The sequence below is a fragment of the Acanthopagrus latus genome, chromosome 22, assembly GCF_904848185.1.
Source record: "Acanthopagrus latus isolate v.2019 chromosome 22, fAcaLat1.1, whole genome shotgun sequence".
In the NCBI taxonomy this organism is placed as follows: Eukaryota; Metazoa; Chordata; class Actinopteri; order Spariformes; family Sparidae; genus Acanthopagrus; species Acanthopagrus latus.
This window is the reverse complement of record NC_051060.1, coordinates 18,556,791-18,576,664: the sequence shown is the minus strand read 5'-3', so window position 1 is coordinate 18,576,664 and position 19,874 is coordinate 18,556,791. Positions and strand designations below refer to the sequence as shown.

The following is a 19,874-nucleotide window of genomic DNA, read 5'->3' as shown; positions in this document are numbered from 1 at the left end:
TTGTATCCTTGGAGATAGATAAAAAGGATATAAGAACCAGGAAAGGTCAGATAGGTAGAGAAAGATAGATAGAAAGAGCCCTGTAGGCTCTGTTTGGCTATACTGCGGTCATTTATCAAGTGTACGTGACCAGCTGCTGGAAATAATAGTGGAACGTAGCAGAATCCACCACAGGCGCCTTGACCTGCCATGAGGGCAGCAATGTGCACACTGTGGATATCGTAGATGATATAATGGTTTAGTGTTTTTAAAAGCCCTTCTCTGTATTCAGAGAAAAGTGAAAAGATGACTGTGCTGTGGGCTCATTAGTACCTTAAGTTGGCACAGTTTCTTTATTAAAAGCTCGCTTTTTCTTATGATAGCATATACATTTAGATCAAATTCTTTGAAATACTTAAAAAGTACAAAAACCGTGCCTATGACTGTTGGGCTTCGTAGTGTTATAGCATGCAAAAGCACAACCTTGGTTCTAAAAAAAAACACAATATCTCTTCGAGGCATCGGGCCTTTTATTTGATAGTGTCAGGAGAAAGATGACAGGAAATGAGGGGTGAGAGGCGATGGGAAATAACATGCAGCAAAGATCCCTGGCTGGATGACACTGAGGCTCATGGTTGGCTTTTCAAACACTGCTCCGATGTTGCCGTGTTGGTGTTTGTTGCCGGAACATCATAAACAATGTTTCTTCAGGACCGTCATTGTAACCGACCAAAGTTAGCCTTTGTAACATACGTTTAACCTTGTGGAAGGGTGGATTCAAATCAACAATCTTTTTTCCTAAACCTAAACCTAAACCTAAACCTACCTAAGTATTTCTGATGCCTAATCTTAACCATACAGCAACAGAAAACTGGAAAGAAACAGAAAATATTAACTTGTCCGAGTGGAAAAAAACTGCAAAGGCCCAACACTCATCCAGTATCAAATAAAACATATTAAAATCTGCTGGATCCCAATTTTTGTTTGTATTGGCATGAAAATATCACTCATACTGTATACACCAGGCACCTTAATACGCCAGAGAAGATCCATGCATTATTACTTGAGAAAATTTTAAAAAATGTGGAGTCTATTCTGAGCCGCGACATGTCCTCCATCCAAGTTTTGGGGAAAACCAACAAAAAGGTTACCTCCTTGGTGGAGATGATAACCACTGAACAGTATTTCTATATGTTGAGCCCTCGTCTCCTGGAAGGGAGTGCTGCACTCAACCCATGGAGCCGCAACAGCTTGCTCGTATTGCGCACTTAGGAATGATGACCTTGGTGCAACATTAATTATGGTGTTCCAGGAACAACAAGAGCATGAGTCACAAAACTATGACATCACAACAGCAATGATGTACCTGGAACAACATAAATTATGATTTTCTTGGAACCACACTGACACCGGTTTATCAGATAGTCCTTTTAACCTCTATGCCAACAGGCACATTTCAAAGCGTCAGTCTAGCAGGCCATCCGTGTCCTTTTTTTGGGTAAGGTTTGTAGTCACTGGGTTTCCTCCTAGCAGTTTATACCCAGAACACCAATAAAAATAAGCATCCAGGAGACATCCCAACATGATTCCCCAACCACCTCATCATGCTACTCTCAGTAAAACCCATCACCCTGTGAAAAAAGCCCCGTATCTGTCACTTGTCTTCTTAGTCTTTCTCAAGTCAGTATCCTAGATTTATGATCATGAGTTAGGATCAGAACATAGCATAGAGAGCTTAGTTTTATGAACACCCACTGTCCCTAACTGGCACTTAAACTCCTGATCACTCATGAATAACAACGAAAGACATTTGAGCTTCTCACTTAGCGGAAGGTACTTCCCCCCCGGACCAGACTTTATCTTTATCACCCTCAGCTGCCGAGATCACAGCAAGCGTTATCTACAAAAAGCCACCCAAATGTTACCCAGTAAGACACTCCTCTCAGTCCTCAGCTAGGCCTTGAAGTTGTGCTAATGAATGTCACATGTCATGAATATCACAAATACCATATTATGAATATCAATAGAATATTGATATTCATCACAAAATGCAGAAGTGACAAGGGGGCATGTTTGTCTGAGTCCAGTGCCAAAAGCAGATTGAGCTTGACTCAATACCAAGAATGTCAATGTTACACTCAGACTGAACAGGGAATTAAAGAAAGCTCTCCACCAGCACCTCCCACTGAAAATGTCGGTTGCAGAGATCAAAACATTTTCCACATTTTAAAAAGATAATGGAACCTGGTGAGAAAATGTCGAACACATATATTTTTAAAACACAACTTTTTATCCATTCATACTCTAAAGTCCTGTATCTCAAGCTTTTGAAAGATTGCTGGTTTTAAAGCGATGTTTAAGAAATGCCCGCCTATCAAATAAATACGCTAATTAAACAGGGGGCAACATATCACCAAGGGTAGCTGCTAACTGCTGCTAACTGTAGCTGTGATTGTCTAGTAAGCTCAGTTAGTTGTACAGCTAGAGTTGAGAGGTGTCGGACTATCACAGCTCGCCGTATAGACTGGCTAGGGTCTTGCTGGTAAACTTGATAACTTAGTAGATATCTCTTCAACACAATACATAGACATCCTCACCATACTGTCAAAACTGAGAATATTAGAAGTTTCAAGCTTCAATTGTCAGGTATAGGACTATTGCATTCTTGGATTGCCACAATGAGACGGGCTAGCCACCCCCAGGTCAAAGCTCTTTGCAGCTGCTATTGAGATAGAGGCTTGGAAATAAATATATATATATTCACTACAGCTGATTGAACACACACATACACACACAGACTGAGGCACACATGCACACAACCAAATGCCATGTTTGACTTCCCAGGTTGAGCTTTTCAGCCGTTTCTTATTGGAAGAGAGAAAAACAAGCAAAGCAGAGCAGGGTGGTGCAGAGGTTGGACAGGTTCAGGCCAGCGCTGCCCTTTGGGTTAATACCTGCCGAGAACAACAAACTTTACTCAAAAAAAGAAAAAACTTTGCAGAACTGCACCAGAACTACACCGCTTTCACTCAATATGAAAACCGCATTACATCGCTATTTTCCGCAGTCTTTTTCTCTGGTGTCTTTTTTGTCTGCCATCTCACATTAGACTCGATTTTCTCTATTTGTTATGATTAATATTTTAGAATTTTTGACAAAGGCTGTGAACTTCTTTATTGTGAATTTGTCCCTGTCAACTGAAAAATGTTTGCACTCCCACCACTCTTGTTTTGTTTCTGTTTCACAGGATTACAGTCAACTTTATGATCTGTCCCGATCGGAGAGGTCGAAAGTGCATGAGCTAGCCATCACCATGGCGACCGATGGGCAGCCCCTGGAGCGCATTGGCGAGCTTCTCCGTGTGGCTGTTGGACCTCTTGACCTGTCTGTCAAATCAGTGCTTCGTGACGCAGTGGAGAGAGTCGTGGCCGCACTAAGGTATTATATCTCTGTTTGCTCCGTTTCTTTGTTATAGACAGATAAACAAAAACTCTGAGGTGGTAACATCAAGTCCTGTCAGTACGCATGTACACAAAATCTTCCCATTGACAGCATGCACAATGAAACAGAGAATTCTGGGCATGTAGCAGAAGAAGAAGTTTTTCAGCATTTTGGAAATATACACTTTTCGCTGTCTTGCTGGGAGATACATGAGAAAATCTATAACACTCTCATGCCTGTGCACTAACTGTGGAGCTGCAGCTAAAAGGCGTTTTGCCTAGCCTAAAAACTGGAGTCAGTAGTGAAACTACTGGCCAGGCTCCCTGTAGAGTTCAGTAATAACCCTAACAACCCTCCACAATTGAAATGTTTTTAAGCGATATTAAGCATAATTCCTGGAGTCTCCGCTGGCTATCCTCACATTACCACATTAAGTCTTTTATCCAGACTTCACTGCAGATTTCACACAAAATTAGACATCTTAAGTTGCTACACTGCAAGAGACACTAACTTCAAAAGTACAAAATATACTTTCTAAACTGCAAAACAAAGAGAAATCTGTAATTTTATACAAGGTCATGGTGTGTTTAATTTAGTCCCCTGTTGCTATAACTTCTAGGGAAGCACTGAAAACACCATATGATAGTCCAGAGACTGGTAGGAAGTCTGCAAATATAACTAAACTAAGGATGTATTAAAGTGATTCTGCATACAGCGTTGTGGGCGGGGCCACATTCATTCCCAGCAAAAGCTAAAGGTGGACTTTCTGGGTGTAAAATTACGTGAATCTTCTGCATAGCTTTTGCACACTTGAGTATTTTGTTGGTCGGGTGGCAAACTTTCAGTTAAGTCCTGCTGTAACTTGAATGGAGTTAAAAAGATGTAATTGTGCAGCTCCTCTAGACTTTACAGATGTCAGCGGACCAAAAGGATAAAATCCTGATGAGTGAAGTTAGTCTTCTTGTGGTGGTTGTGATGCTATAAAAACAAATGTATCCACCGTTGCTCATGGAAAATTGTATTTTTGGGCTAGAGTGCATCACATAATGTTGTACTTACACACTTTGGCCACTATATCAAATAGTCCTCAAACCCCAGAGCACTTCATGGTGGCTTGGTAAATAAACCTTTGTAACATTAACTTGTCTATGAACATATCTGCCTGAGTCAAATTATTTGTCTTATTTTCACTGTTTTGATTGAGAGACCCCTAGATCTCTAGATGTCCTAGGCGGAATAAAAGATAAACTAAAATTCTCTGACTACATTCCAGTCAGAGTTATCAGTTTTTTCAACATCATTTAGCTGAAATCACAACATGTTTTGCTGGAGGAGTCTGAGCACCAGTGAATTCTACACCTGTCTCTCAGGTTAATGTTTGTTTTAGTAGATATCAATGTTGTTTTCACTGCCTTGTAAATCATAAATGTTCTTGCTCACTGGTGGCTCCCCTTTAAGCCTTGAATTGTTGAGAAAATGGTTAATAATACGCATTGACAAAATTACACCGCTGTAGGCTCACGCACTGTGCGTTTCCCAAAAATATCGCCCACTGTGACAAACCTAACCAGGGAAGAAGGAAAATGAAGCTGTCAGGTTCAAACGTGTATTTCCCTTTTTCTTTATTTTAATCTCTTTTACATTTGCTGTCACGCCTTGTCAAGCAGCGTTATCATCTACGCACGTCCCTTTCATACCTGTCTGGTGAGATTACATACATATGTCTATGAAAATATGTATTTTTGAAAACAGGTCTGGTACAGATCAGCCTCTGTATCCACCTCAAAAGGTGGCTCTATGATGTGTATTCTAAAATATTGATGACCACCCCAGCACACCACCGATCTCTGCTGGTTGTTATCCCAATATATACTGTATTTTGGTCCACTTTCGGCTCAGCGTGTTGGTGGGGGGGAAAACACTGTCAAAACAAATGCCTGAAGTGTTGAATTGAATCTACAGCTGCTGCCTGTGGGAGTTGGACTCGCAGCATTTTATTGGTGTCTTCCTGCTCACCGCATTCAAAAAAGAAGGGAGAGATGATTCACCCTGACACATCTGCAGAGCTGCGTGATTTTAGCGCCAAGTGGAAAAAAAACACTTGGATGTTGTACAACTGAAAGGAGACACATCAAGCTCATTTTCAGGTTCACAATTTCACTTTGGGTTACTACTAGAATAGGTTAACATGCTCTAGTGCTAAAAAAAAAACCAAAAAAAAAACCACATCAGTTTTCTTATACTGTCCAGTGCTGCAGCTCTGTATTTCCCCTCTGTCTGAAACGCACTGTATTAGCTCCTGTCCCTTTAAGATATCCCCTATGCCTGAATACTCTGATTGGTCAGCTCACACATGGCTGAGTCAGCACTGCTTTCACAGAGCAGCTGTGTTAAATCAATTTTGACGTGCCAGACTCGCCTTTGTTTTTTTTGATGTTTGTCCTCTATGACAGACCAGGGAGCCCAGATTTAGTGACAGGGCCAGATATCACCGGGCCATCTGATTGGCTTGATAAATGAGTGTCAATCGCTTTGATTATATTCCTGCCTCATTTCCTGCTTCTTTATGGCTGCTCAATGGCGCATGGTGCAGATAGATGGCACCTGCAATTTACGCACACACATACACACCAGAGAAAACTCGCGCACACGCTCACTCGCACACTCCTAGTTAGGCCGACATGAAGGCACTATCCCTAATGAATGCACACACGCACGTTCTTTCTTTTTTTTGCATGCACACGCTCTTCCCCTTTCTCTGATTCATTATCTTCTTATAATTAATACAGCCTAATACAGCTGTTCCCCTCCAGATCTCACTTGGCTCCCAAAGCAACACACACACATGCACAGACACACACACGCACACACACAGTAGTGTCCACGTCACGGCATTAACGGGAGTTTGTCTTTCCCCTGTGCGTGTCACTCAGTGCTCTTGCATATGAATATCCCCTTTGTGCATTCGAGTAAAGGCTCTGTGCATGAGTGCGCGCACGCACACGCTTGTGTGAGTGTTTGTGTGTGTCTGTTGTTGTGGGGCTTTTCGTTGTGTTTGGCAGGTATGAATGAGCTGCTCTTGTTTTTGGCTCTCTCGGAGCCTTCAGTCTGGCACAGCAGGCGTACCTGAGCCTTCGCGCTAATGGCCATCTTTTGTATCTGTCATAACCGTTCTGCATTTGTGTGTCTTTGAAGGGAAAAAAAAAAATCTTAAGTGGTAAAAGGCAATGGAGAAAATGCTGTGTTGTCTTCTCAAACCTTTAGCAGATTATTTGTATGGTGTGTGCATGTGCGTGCATTGTGTATTATGCATGTGTCTGTGGGTGTATGAATGGGCTGTGGCACATTTGTGTGTGTGTGTGTGTGTGTGTATGTGTGTGTGTGTTCGTGTGTGTGCACATGAGCCCGGCAGCAATGGGGAGTTGAGTCAGGGGAAATCACCTTTTTTTTTTTCCCCCCCTCTTTCTGTCTTTGTGAAAAATGGCCTACTGCTCACGACATACAGTGCACACACACACACACACACACACACATGCACACACACTGCAGCAGAGCCCAGAGCCACACCAGGAAATACACTAATGACGCTGCGGAAAAAGATCACACATTACCTTTTTAAAGCTCACCTACTATTATGTGCCATTAAACTTCATCTCATTTACACCTGATTTGAAAAGAGGAGCCTCTTTTTTATCAATGCTAAATGATTAAATTATTATATTCTGCTGGATTTCACCAACACACTCTCAGGCCCTGTGAGCTTGAAACGCTGGGGATGGGTTTAAATGTTTTCTTTTTTTTTTTTTTTTCCTGTTGCTTCATGTCTCTAGGACTTTAAATAATTCTATGATGGTTAATTTTTACAAAGCTGCATTTGCTTCAGACATTTAATCGCTGCCAGACACGTTTTTTAACTAACGCTGTCCCTTAGAAGAAAAAGCCTTTGATTTTTCTTTCTCTCTTTTTTTTCCGCAGTTGTTGTCCCTCTTTATCGTGTTAATTTAAAAATCTTATCTTAATTAGCTGAATTATGTAGGGTGATTGTGGCGGTTGTGGTTTGTTTTTTCAGCGGAGACCCAGACGCCCTGACAAATTACCCGCAACCCCTCAGGGTCCTGGAGGCCATGGTCACCGCTGTGCACAACAATGTCCAGACCGGGTAAGTTATCTCTGTCTCCGAACACACTTTTTGTCCCACTGTATTTGTAGAAACCTCCTATTGAAGACATTCCTCACCGCCCTTAAAGAGGCAGAAGGTCATAATTACATACCAGTTGTATTTTTCAGTCTTCACTCCTCCTCCTCCTCCTCTTGCCGCCTCTCTTCAGCACTTCAGCTCTGTTCACGACCTGAAATTAACACCTGCTGAGTGCCAAATGCCAGTAAAATGTCTGTTTGATAGTTGAATCAACATGAGGCACCTGCCAAGCTGTCTGGCAGCTTTTTCGCGCTGACGACTTTTTGATGTCATCTGTTATAGTCTGGTCAGCTCATTTGTGACCATCAGACAAATCAACATGACTCCTGATTTGCTGTCGGTCAGTGAGGGCACACAAATTGTGGTATCATCCAAACTTGGATTGGAAGCTCCTGATAGTATAGTCTTAGCTTCTTCATACTCATTACTTCATTTTCTGGATTGAAGAACTAGAGTGTAGGATTTAGTAGCATATAGCAGTGGGGCTACAGATTGCAACTAACTGGAACACCCCTCGTCTTACTTTTCCCCACTGTGGCACAACAAATGTGAAAGGCCGTCTCTGGAGCCAGTGTTTGGACTGTCCCATCTGTACTACTCTAGATACACTGTGGAAGGAGATATAGATGTAGATTCACAGTTACAGTTTTGGATTATTATACGGTAATACAAATATAATTCTGAATATTGTTTTCCATTTTCTGCCAATCGATACCCCTAAATCCCACACACCGTACCTTCAAATGTCTAAATTTGCCTGGATTTCTACATTGAATCTTTTTGCACAGAAAAAAAAAATGCTTTTTTTTCTGCAGGCTTGGAAGACATCTGTGCTTCTGTGAAAAACTTATTTTTTTATGGTGGAGAACATTTTCCTTGGCAAGCTTGTGTCATTTTTCAGCCTTGTGAGATGAGCCAAAAAAAACTTAATTTAGGCTCCTGAACACTTATTTTTTTATTTCTCCCTTCCTCCTTACCTCTCCGTCACTGTCTCTTTATCTCTGGCTCACTCCACCTGTCTGACCGCTGTCCTTCTCACCCTCCTCCTTCAGAGACAGCGCAGTGACATCCGACGACCTCCTGGCTTGGCTGCATCCATTCTGCGGCGATGCGTCGCTGCCCGTGCGGCCTCGGATCGACGTGCTGCAGATCCTCGAGAGTAACTTCAGCCTCCAGGACAGTGACGTCCGGCTCCTCCTGCTCTACAGAACTCAGGCAGTTCTCAAAGACAGAGAGGTAACACACATATCCAGGCAGCCGTGACTCATCAGCTGCTCGCTCTCAGTGCGAATGTAAGAGATTTTTAAGTGTACATTACTTGAAACAACTTTAATCCCAAGCACTCTAAAAACAGAACACCAGTACTCGATCTGAAGGAGGCTGCAGATGTCTTTACTTTCCTGCGAGGTCATAACATTAAACGCTGGACCATAAATTTTGAAAAGGTACTTGACATTGATCAGCAAGGAGAAGAGATACTATAAGCGGATGGAGAGCAAAGTAGAAATGGGCCAGTAAAGACGTTAGGGGGTGGATAAATCACTCACTCATCCCATCACGGAACATGTGAGTGTTGACCCATTGTGTAACATTATGGGCTTTTAGCTACACAAAACAATGTGTCCTGCTGAAAAGGTAAGTGAGAAATAGTTCATGTTTATTTAGCTCTGACAGTACAAAGCTGAGATCATGGTTCCGGTTTCTTTCACCCATGATTTACAAATTTAAAACTACTGTATGTCTCTTGAGAATTTTGTAATAGCTCTCCAGAAGGAACATGATGTGCTCGTAACATCTCTGAGGGTACAGTATTTCAGTATTTCAGTATTTCAGTTGTCACACTTGTCTGAGACCTTTGCAACCAGTTGTGTATTTATAGAACCAGTTAAGAATAAACAATTGTGTGAACTTGGAGAATCTGATTCAGATTGGCAGTTGTGCATCTTAGTTTGACACAGTATGAGTGTGTGTGTGTGTGTGTGTGTGTGTGTGTGTGTGTGTGTGTGTGTGTGTGTGTGTGTGTGTGTGGGTTTGTGCTCTGTATTTTACAAGAAATCACAATCTTCCTGAATACGTCTCTCTTCAGTTTGTAGTTTTATTTAAAGACATTCTGTGTTGACTTTTCTAAGAATAATTGACGCTTGCAAAGCACTTCATAATCACGCAGAATCAATTTAATTATAGACACAACCTTGAAGACATAAACCTAAAGGGTAACTTCACCAATTTTACACATTAAAGTATGTTTACAGGTCTCAGGGAACACTACTGCATATGTACTAAAATAGTAGTATAAAGCCTTTTGCGGCTCCAGAGGAAGCTGCATGTAATCTGATAAAGTGCCTCTAGTGATGTCAGTCGGTGGCTAAATTGCATTGTGTGTAACATCACTGGAAATTGATCATACTACGTTCAAAGGCTTTATACAACTTTATGCGACTTTTTTTGACAGCAGTAGTCCCTATACCTATAGCCCACTTTAATGTGTAAAATTGGTGGCGGTACCCTTTAAATTGAATGTGTGGAAAAAGGTTGTCTGTACTTGAGGTTTCTCACAAATGTGCGTGCCTTGATCTCGGATATTTCAGTCCTCCTTACAGAGATTAATTAGCTTGTATGTCTATGTACATGTAAACCCAATATAGTACTATGTATTATACATCCTCTGTACATTTGCAACTGTGTTTAACACACAGTGTGTGACTGGGTTCAAACATGCTGAGTGTTTGCACATGCGTGGCTCTGCCTGCCTCCTCCCCCGTCCTGCCTGGTGTAACCTACCATTGAGTAGCTAGTCATTAAGTTCCCTGACTGACTAATTAATGGCCTGGACTGGTTAATTAATGTGCAAATGTATGCGCGCAGCCGTGGGCCATTGTCAGCGCAGGTAGACAGGTGTGTGAGCCTGGACTCTTTAACTAATTGGGTGCACTCCTGACATTTGGCAGACTCTGATGAAACACACACACACAAACACATACATGCACACTCGCGCGCACACCCACACACACACACACATACACGCACAGGCAGGCTCACGCGTGCGCTCTTAAGGGAGTGTACATCCAAGGGATCAGTTAATTAATCTTGTTAAAGATTAAGACTGGGACTTATTTCAGTTGAAGTGCCATTTTCTTCCTTTTCTCTTATTCCTCCTAAGGCAACTAAAAGATCTGAAAATGTGTGAGCAGGCTTTTGTAGGCAAACGTCTCATTTAGCTTTGATTATTCAAACTTTTTGTTAGTTGGAAAGATTTTTTTAATAGCCACATCTGTACTGTTGCACAAACTCAAAGCCGCGACCGAACACATCCGAGCACGCACACACCCTCTGTTTAATTATTACAGTTTGCCTCCTAATTGGAGCGAAGGTTCATTGTTTCCACTGGCTGTTGCCCGGCACAGTAATCATGTTGGCTCGTCCCGTGCCACCCATAAGCAGCGCTGGCACCGTGGCAGCACGCTGGTGCCTGGAGGCCATGCCAGAGACGCGACCCTGTCTGACCTCATCACGACGGCTTAGAGCCCGAAAGAGAGGGAGGTAGAGGAAGAGGAGAGAGAGAGAGAGAGAGAGAGAGAGTGTTGCAGTGTGAGAAAGAATGTCAGGCGCTGACAGAGAGACGACAAGGGGGAGGGAGAAGGGAGGAAAGGAGCTGGTATTGTTCCCTTTCTGTTCTCCTGGTCCCTCAACTAATCAGCACAACTCCCTTATAACTGTGTCCCACCGGCTAACTGAGACACACACACACACTAACCACTGTATCCACGTTTCACTGCATGCTCAACCACTGTGGTGTAGCATACACACACACACACACACACACACACACACACACACAGACTGCCTCCTCTGATTTCCATGACAACTGTGCCGTCAAGCCACCGTCTGTGAGTGAAACTGATAACCAGTAGCATGTTTAAGTTGAAGTTTCTATTATCTCTCCTTTCCCGCCACTGTGTGTTTGCTGTTCTGACTATTGCCACAAAATAGCTATATGCACGCATGCTCACACACACGCACATCAGACACACAGGCGCACACAAATGTACTCGCAGCTGAATGCACAGAAGTTTCCATGCATTAACGTGCAGCACACATGCACAGGAAACACTGTGTATTCGCGCCGGCTGCATCTTAATTGAGAAAAAAGATGTAAATGAAAAACAAGATGGAAGAAAAACATCGCTTTGATCTCAAGAATGAGTCTCTCCTGATCCACTCCCTCTCTCTGTTTGTCTGCCTGTCTCTGATGTGCAAAGTGTGCAACTCCACCTCTCTCTGTCTTCCTCCCTTTCTCCGTCTCCTCGATATCAGTAATCCTAAAACGTTGTTGATGAATCCAAAAAGGGACAGGAAAAAAACTGTATTTCGCAGAGCCCTCGGGGACCTCGAGAGTTATTCGTTTTGTATCTTTTATTCTGTTAATTTATCTTCAGAAAGGAAACTAATATTTCAAGTTTTTTTTTTTTTTTTTTTAATGAGCAATTCCAAGAATGAGCACAAAATTAAAATTGGTTTGTGATCAAGAAAGAGCCGATTAGCGGGGATGAAACTACAGGTTTTTAATTGATCAAGTCATTATTCAGGATCAAAATGGCTGTCATTTGTCCCTTTCAGCGTGCTACAAATTGGTCTCTTTAATTGCCATTGATAGATTACAGACATTATGCTAGATTTCCATCATACTCATCTTTTTTCTTCTCTAAAACCAGTCAAAGGGTTTATGTAGAAATGTGGATACTTAAAAAAATACTTTAAGAATACAACAAAGGGGCATAAAAAACAAGTAATTAGATGTAGGCTTGAAACCGCAGACCATGAATACTAACTCAACTTTTTTGGTGGGGAAACGGATACAATGACAATGTCAAGGTGTTCTGCTGTGACATTGTGTCATCACTATAGTTTCTGAATTAATGTGAAAGTGATCTGAGAATGACGCCTCACGAGGAATGAGTTAGCGCACCATTACAGTGTGTCTGTATCTGCATCTGTTCAACTGACTTAAGTCTCTCTATTGGTCTCCATACTTGGAATGGGTGGGGCTGAAACTAGAAGTTGGTGGCACCCAAACCAGAAGTGGTCCGGACTGACCTGAATGGGTTAGTGTAATTTACATTATTTGTATCCGATTGCTCGTCTCAGCTAAGTACTTGCTCAACCCTGCGGCTGACCTTCTGTCGGAGGGGACAAGCAGAAAGAAAATTATGGCTTTCTTTTACAATACAATGGGTCTAGTTCTGTTGCCAAAAGGTGATATAACTTGCATGACTCACCGCTGATATAGATTTCTTAAGATTAGCTCGGCTGCGACTGCTTTCCTTGGAGAATTTCCAGGCAGTTGGCAGCCGGTCAGACCGAAATGATCAGCAGCAAATAGGGTCAACAATAAAACACTTAAAACAAATAGATTCTTTTAAAATCTGCCATTCCATAATAAAATATTGCATTTTTTTTCAATTACTAATTCTTTAAATTCTTCTTAGACCTCACTTTTGTGTCTCTGCCCAGAAGCACTTAAAGGAAAAGCTCGACCATTTTGGATGTGCGCTTTTTTTTTCTTACCTGCTGAGAGCTAAATATATCGCTACAGCCATTAACTAATTAACTTAGCTTCGCAAAAAATAACAAATTCAACTAAAAAAAATATTAAAGTGGCTGTATCTTACAATTTATACCAATTTACATGTATTAATAATTTCTTATTAGCCATATATGGGCAGATTGAAATTTGAAAACAGGTCCTTCTCTGTCTCGCTTGGTTGTCTATACAAGCCTGTGGATGATTTGTCGAAGTTGTTTGTGGATTTCTTTGTAAAGAACTCAGGTCAGATATTCTGCAGGAGGCTGTTCTTCATTCTTGACTGTGTGGAGTCAGGGCAGAAGGTGCAGCAGGTCTCTGGCCTGGATGTCCGCACATGCTCTTGTTGCCAGCATGCAGCTCAAGTCCTGGGTGGGGGGCCGATGACAGTTTCTCAGAAAGTTGGGTGCCCTATGCCGCAATGAACTCTCCTGCCATTTGGAGTTTGGTTCCTTTTATTGTCCCAGAGACGTCTCTTGCTGTTTTTAGTCATTTTGTGTGTCTCAGGGAGGGGTCATGAAGACATCGGGCAGGCTGGAACATTTTCCAGTCACGTGCAAATTAAAGCATCATTGATAATCCTGCAATGTTCTCGTCTGTCTGCAAAAAAGTAAATAAACATACTTCCAAAATATTTAAGTATTCCTTCAAAAGGAATTAGATTAGCTTATAAACTTTACAGAGTTTGAGTTGCCAGTGTAACTTTGTCTAATAGGTCACAGCCAGTGCAGTATGTACTTTATATAAATAATACACTAAATATGTCTTTGGTATCTGTCCTCCTTTGCTGGCGTTCATCTTTGTCTGATGAGCTGCCAGCGAGCTCTCAGATGTCTGACAACGGGGCTCACAGCCTGAACTAATGTCTGTGCATCGGCATCACCAGGGACTCATTTAAACCACCTTATGTCTGACAACAAAAGGACTTTCCCTTTTATAACTGCGAAAAAACAGATTTTGGGGCCTCCGAGGAGCACCCGTAAAGACAACAATGACATATTTTCACTGCTCAAGTTAACGTGGCAAACAGTTGTTAGCAAACATTTGCCCATAGTTATATATTCAACAAAGCAACTTTAGCAGCCATATGGAGTCATATAACAGGCCACCTGGCAGAAGTAACTCCTCTTTAACTCCCTGTTTTTGTTTTGCACCTGAGGGAAATATCTGCCTCTTTAAGGTGCTAAACGTCTGCTATGGTCACCAGGCAGCCGCTAACTTTGTCTGTTTGGAGCCAAGCAGCTTGTGTACAGTTACATTTTTGAAACTTTTACTATCAAAACAGTTGCGGCAGTGAAGTTGAATGATGTTGAACGATGAGCTAAAAGATGCTACTTCGAGCAAAACCCATTCCCTTTATCCTTGAGGTCAGAGGTCACTGGGTATGTGTGAGTCTCTGTGCACTCCAACATAGACACAGAATGCCTTTAGACTAAAGCATGAAAGAATTCAGTTTCTTCTGGCTGACATATCTAGCTCATAGAATCACTCGGGCATTCATACATCCTGACTGAATTTTAATTCACGCTGCGGTATCTGTGATTATCGCCGCTGATTTAGCTCAAAGGTTATCGCATCAACAGCTCCCTCTCTCTCCGTTTTTTTCCAGTCTCCCGATAACCCGGCTGTGTTTGTTTCAAGGCTGCATTGTGCATTCCTACAGATCTGATTCACTTACTGTGTAATCCCCCCCCTCCTTGCCTCATCGCCTTGTGCGCACACCTCTTTGACAGCACGTCGAGACATCCTCAGATCCCTGCAGTGTGTGAGGATCTGAACAGTCTTGTCGTCTTTTCACATTGGCTGTCCATGCTTCCTCCTCCTCCTCCTCCCCCCTCTGCCTGCTTGTATCTGTCTGGAGTCTGCGTGTTTCTGTCTATACATCCTAAAAGCATATACAACGTTTGTTTTGCACACCCGAAGAGACGAACACATGTGCGTCCCGGCGCGCAGGCATGTGAAAGCGCTAGACGGACGCTATTATGATGAATGCTGTTTAGCCCAGTGGTGTCCAGGCTGGGTCAGTCCGGGCCATGTCAGTGGAAAAGGCCACTGCATGATTCACAGCCGCTGCCTCGCACACACACCCAGCGATGATGGATCAGAGTCGGAACGGAGAGAAAGAATTAGAGATGGGGGGTGGAGTGGGGTGGGGGGGATGTAATGATGGATCAGACACAAACACACAGAGAGAATGATTCAGAGGTGATATTAAAACAGAAAAAGAGAACAACAGACCACTTACCAATCCAATACATCATTCTTCCTCCCTCCCCGAGCATCCCAAAACACACTACAGGCACACACAGACACCTAAAACGGGAGGTATTAATGAGCTCCATGGAAATGCTGACATTTAGATAGAGTGGAGGAGGAGGGGGATGTCATGCGGGGGAGGGCGTGAGAGGTGAGGCCGGGGATAGATTTTGTGACTTCATTTTGAATGATTAGTCATAACAGCAGGGCATCCAAATGTCAGCACCGTCAAGATTGGAGAGTCTGTTGTGTCTGTGTGCGCATAGTGTGTGTTTGGCCTTTATGTCACTAATGACAATATACTTAGGGTCATTTGTTTATGGCATTTCACAGACAAAGAGGTGACATCTGAATGGAAGCGTGCGTGTGTGTGTGTGTGTGCATACATGCGTGTAAATGCGCTGCCCTCTGTGCGGTAGCCTCGATAATTTCATGTAATTACCATACTGAATCGAGTAGCTGGGGACCGAGGGTTATAGCACACAAGTCGATAAACACACACACGGTAAAGGAAGGTGAGACTGGTAGTTGCATCAAGGTCCTCACCCCTAGGTGCACCCGAAATGTGGCAGAGCAAAGGGGCCGATCATCTGTGGGTGGGTGTGTGTGTGTGCGCGCGTGTGCGTGCGCATATGCATGAAAAGCCATCATCTGAACTCATCAACAGCGATGGCTGATTCATGCTACAAGCCCCCCTCTCTTCCTGTCAATGTCACGGATCATTTGCTGTAACACATTGTTTTGGTGCTGCTGCTGTTTGGCCTTGCAGTGCGCCGTCGATCTAATATGGATGAACTGAGCCGAGCAGAGCCGAGCTGGCGGTGTGTAGATGCACTCCGTCAGCCGCCCATCTGCAGCTACGCGGCCTCAGGACCCCACACTTTAACCCAGCCAAGGCATATTTCATTTCTTTTCCCTGCATTTTCCTTGAAATGATTTTGAGATGAGATTTGATCAAGTTTTAACATTTGGCACACATGTTGCATTCATTCTCGGAGGTCTGCACCTTTATCTTTCCCATTTTGAACAATTTTTCTTATCACATTTCTGCTTTGGAAACACAGGTGGAGGTCATTCTAGGATGCCCTTTCAGTGGGAAAAAATGTCTGTCCCTGTCCACATCTGCTTGGATAGTTTTGTTGTCATGCAACGTTACATGGCATTAAGTTCTTTGTTATGCATGTGAGAGCCACGTACTGTGAAAAACAGATGGCTGTTATTCAGATCACTCTGCGTGCATACTTTCATTCACATCACTCCGACATCCAGGCAGAATCAGCGCACCCTTCTCTTTCCCATGTCTCTCTGTTAGTCTCCTATTTTCTCCCTCTGCCTTTGTTCCTGGATTCTGTTGAGACATAGGATGGTGATTCTCATTTTGTATGCACCAATTAAGCAGAAAATTACAGAACTCGAGCATAGCTGGACTCGGCGTAATGAGGGTGGAGCATATGCATAGATGCATCTCAGTCAGATTTGCCATGTGCATTGGCACACAGTCCACACCCACACATAGGTGGGCTGCAGTGTCTAACATGGGGTATCAGGAGCTGCGGAAATCTGAGGTGTGTGAGTTTATCAAACATCCCACTCTACCTGGTGTATATTTAAATACCAAGGCCACGGTTTGAAGCATGCAAAGCCTTATTGACAAGATAAGCCTCAGCCCTGACAGACATCCAAGAATAACTATGAAAGCAGACAAAGAGAAGAACACAGATGGACGGCAGTCCATAACTACAGTGTTTGTGTGATATGACAGCAATACAAATGGCAACAGGAGTGTTGTTTGACAGAAGTGTGCAGTTGCTGACCATTGCCACTTTCACACACGCACACTCACATATTACATATTGACAAACGGGCGTATGGTGCTTTTGTGTTCCAGTGTCAGTTAAAGTTAAAAAGTGGAGGAGAACTTCAGGAATCGTCCCACAAGGGATTGTGTGGGGAAAAAAAGGGGGGGTGGGGGGCATGGGGCTTTGCTGAGGTGAGGGCTATGTGGAGGGGAGAAGCCAGACAGTGAAGCTGAGACAGATTTGTTTGATGAAAGCGAATGAGTCTGAACTGGGAGGGAGAGGGTTATACAAGAGGAGAGCGAGGGAGAAGAGAGTCTTTTTTCCAAGTAGATAAATAATAAATGTGATGGGGTTGAGTGAGCTATCTTATGGCCGCACTCTAATACAACAGGTCAGGGGTCATTGTCTTGATAGCTAAGCCCCGGCTGTAATTCCACTTGTTTTGGCAGCTTTTATCTCTCCCCCTCGGCTCCTTTGCGAAAACTTTATTTATGCTCCGCTTTTTAACTCGGAGCCGGGAGAGAAGAGCACAACACTTTGTCATCTCGGTGGGATCGCCGATGATTCAGTCAAAAAACACCTTAGAGGAGGCAGTGCAATAAAATCAACAAGAAAAGAGGGGATGTGCAGAGGGAGACAGACAAGAGGAGAAATAAGGCGAAAAGAGCCCGAGGATAGCTGGAGTGATAGGAGTGGGCAGCACGGAGCCAGACGAGAAGGAGGGAGGAAGACGGTAAAGTGTGAGACGAGGTGGGGGCACTCATGCACCATTATCTCTTTTGGCACGTTGCTTGCTGCGCTGAAGCACCAGGTAAAGGCTTTACTCTGACCGGTATTATTCATCCTGAGCATATGTGTGAGTGTGCATCCAATCCTCTCACATCCTCAGCTGAGAACGTGCTTTAACTGTGTCTAATTTAAGGCATTTAGATGACACTCATCTAAAAAGGTCCTCTTTTGCAGAAATGTCCTTGCCTTTTTGACTATAAAGCAGCTGATGATGTTATAAAAATATTGTTAAACGCTCAGTCTACTGAGAAATGCACAGAAACCGGGCTTCAAGTGAACCCTCAGCTTCTGCAAGGTTGTGATCTTAGAAATCAGACAAATTGTTTCCCTTATTCGAGATTGTGGTGATTGGTTAGCAACTGAAAAGACAGGGGAACATCCAGCCATATTTCAAGCTAAAGCAACACATTTGATAACCTTTTTTGCTAAGGTTAGCACTCAGCCACTTCATAGTGTCCATTACTGTTTAATAGCACACATTTATATAAGCCTGCAAGTAAAACACACTGGATTTGATCGAATTGTAACGTTAGCCAGGAAGTGGTTTAATGCTAATGATAGCTTATGTGTTGTCAAATATTATGTGTTTATGTGTGTGAGTGCACACACATCCCATCATTCAGTATCTTCTCGTCTCCCTTGACCTTCCTGTGCATCCTGAATATTCATCAGCCCCTATACGCATGCATGATTAAGGAGAACTTGGCACAAATGGGTTTAATATTAATATATACCGTAACAGCAGCTTCTGTGTGTGCATGCTCGATTATTGACGTCCGTGTGTCGAGACGATTCCAAGCTACAAGCGCTTGTTCTTTTCCTCCCAACCTTGATTTCCCCATCCCGTCTCACCACTCCCCCTTCCGTGTTTTGTCTCCCGTCTCTTATCTTCCTCTTCTTCCCCTCTTGCGGCGTGTACCGTTCTGTATTCTCAGGTGTCATGTTGTACAGTGTGGATCTTCCCCTGACTAGGAGAGAGCAAGAAAAAAAACAGAACAAGCTGTATGTGTTTGTCACTGCACGAATCTTGTCATGTCATACGTTGCATGTATGAGGTTGTGTGCGTGCGTGCGCTTGTTTGTTCTCCGCGGGCGTGCGTGTCTGTATCTGTGCGCTTGTGTTTCCTCTGCATGTTTTATGTGTTGCACTTTCAAGCTGTAATAAACTCCCTAACCCCCCACAGGCCCCGAGGCTTTGCCCTTTTGGTGTTTGCTTCTCTTTGCTCTCATTTTTGTCTGAAACCTGCGCTCTCTTATCATCCCCGCTCACTTTTCTCTCCATCGCTCATCCTCGCCCTCGCTCTCCCGGCCTCTCTCTCCCCTTGTGAAGTGTGCGACCTCTGCAACTTTATTCCGCCCGTCGCCTGGGACATTAGCCAGAGCGGGTCAATGAATATTGATGAGCTCATTCGGAGCGCACTCAGTAAAGGCCAGACACAGAGATCTCCGGCTCCCACGGCTCCACCGGCACTCCCAGTCCAATACACTGACATGCCCACATCCCGTGTTCTCCACCCCCCTGTTCTCTCTCTTCCCCATCCCTCCCTCTCCCTCTCCCTCTCCCTCTCAGGTCAAGGACTGAGATAATTGCCAAGTCACAGAGAAGATTATCAGGCAGATTTGTTGATGGGGGCAAGAGTTCGCTTTTGTTTACCTAACGCCTCATACAAATTCAGGAAGAAAAGATGCACGCTTGACTTAACAACCTCACGAGTCGCGTTACCTTGATTGGATTTGCAGGTCCAGTGTCACTGCACAGGTATTTTCAAATGCATGTGGTTTCATAAGACAAAAAAAACAGCAACAATAAAACAAAACATCCTGATTAAAGT

The 19,874-nt window shown here is 43.4% G+C and overlaps 1 protein-coding gene across 1 annotated transcript in view; it reads left to right on the top strand.

The window, feature by feature from the left end:
* Positions 1–19,874, top strand: part of nbas (NBAS subunit of NRZ tethering complex) — a 162,367-nt gene that overhangs the window by 110,592 nt on the left and 31,901 nt on the right. Inside the window, exons 47-49 of the mRNA XM_037087071.1 lie at positions 3,227–3,417; positions 7,490–7,579; positions 8,671–8,854. Coding sequence (XP_036942966.1) covers positions 3,227–3,417; positions 7,490–7,579; positions 8,671–8,854 — 465 coding nt within the window. The remainder of the gene's footprint in view (positions 1–3,226; positions 3,418–7,489; positions 7,580–8,670; positions 8,855–19,874) is intronic.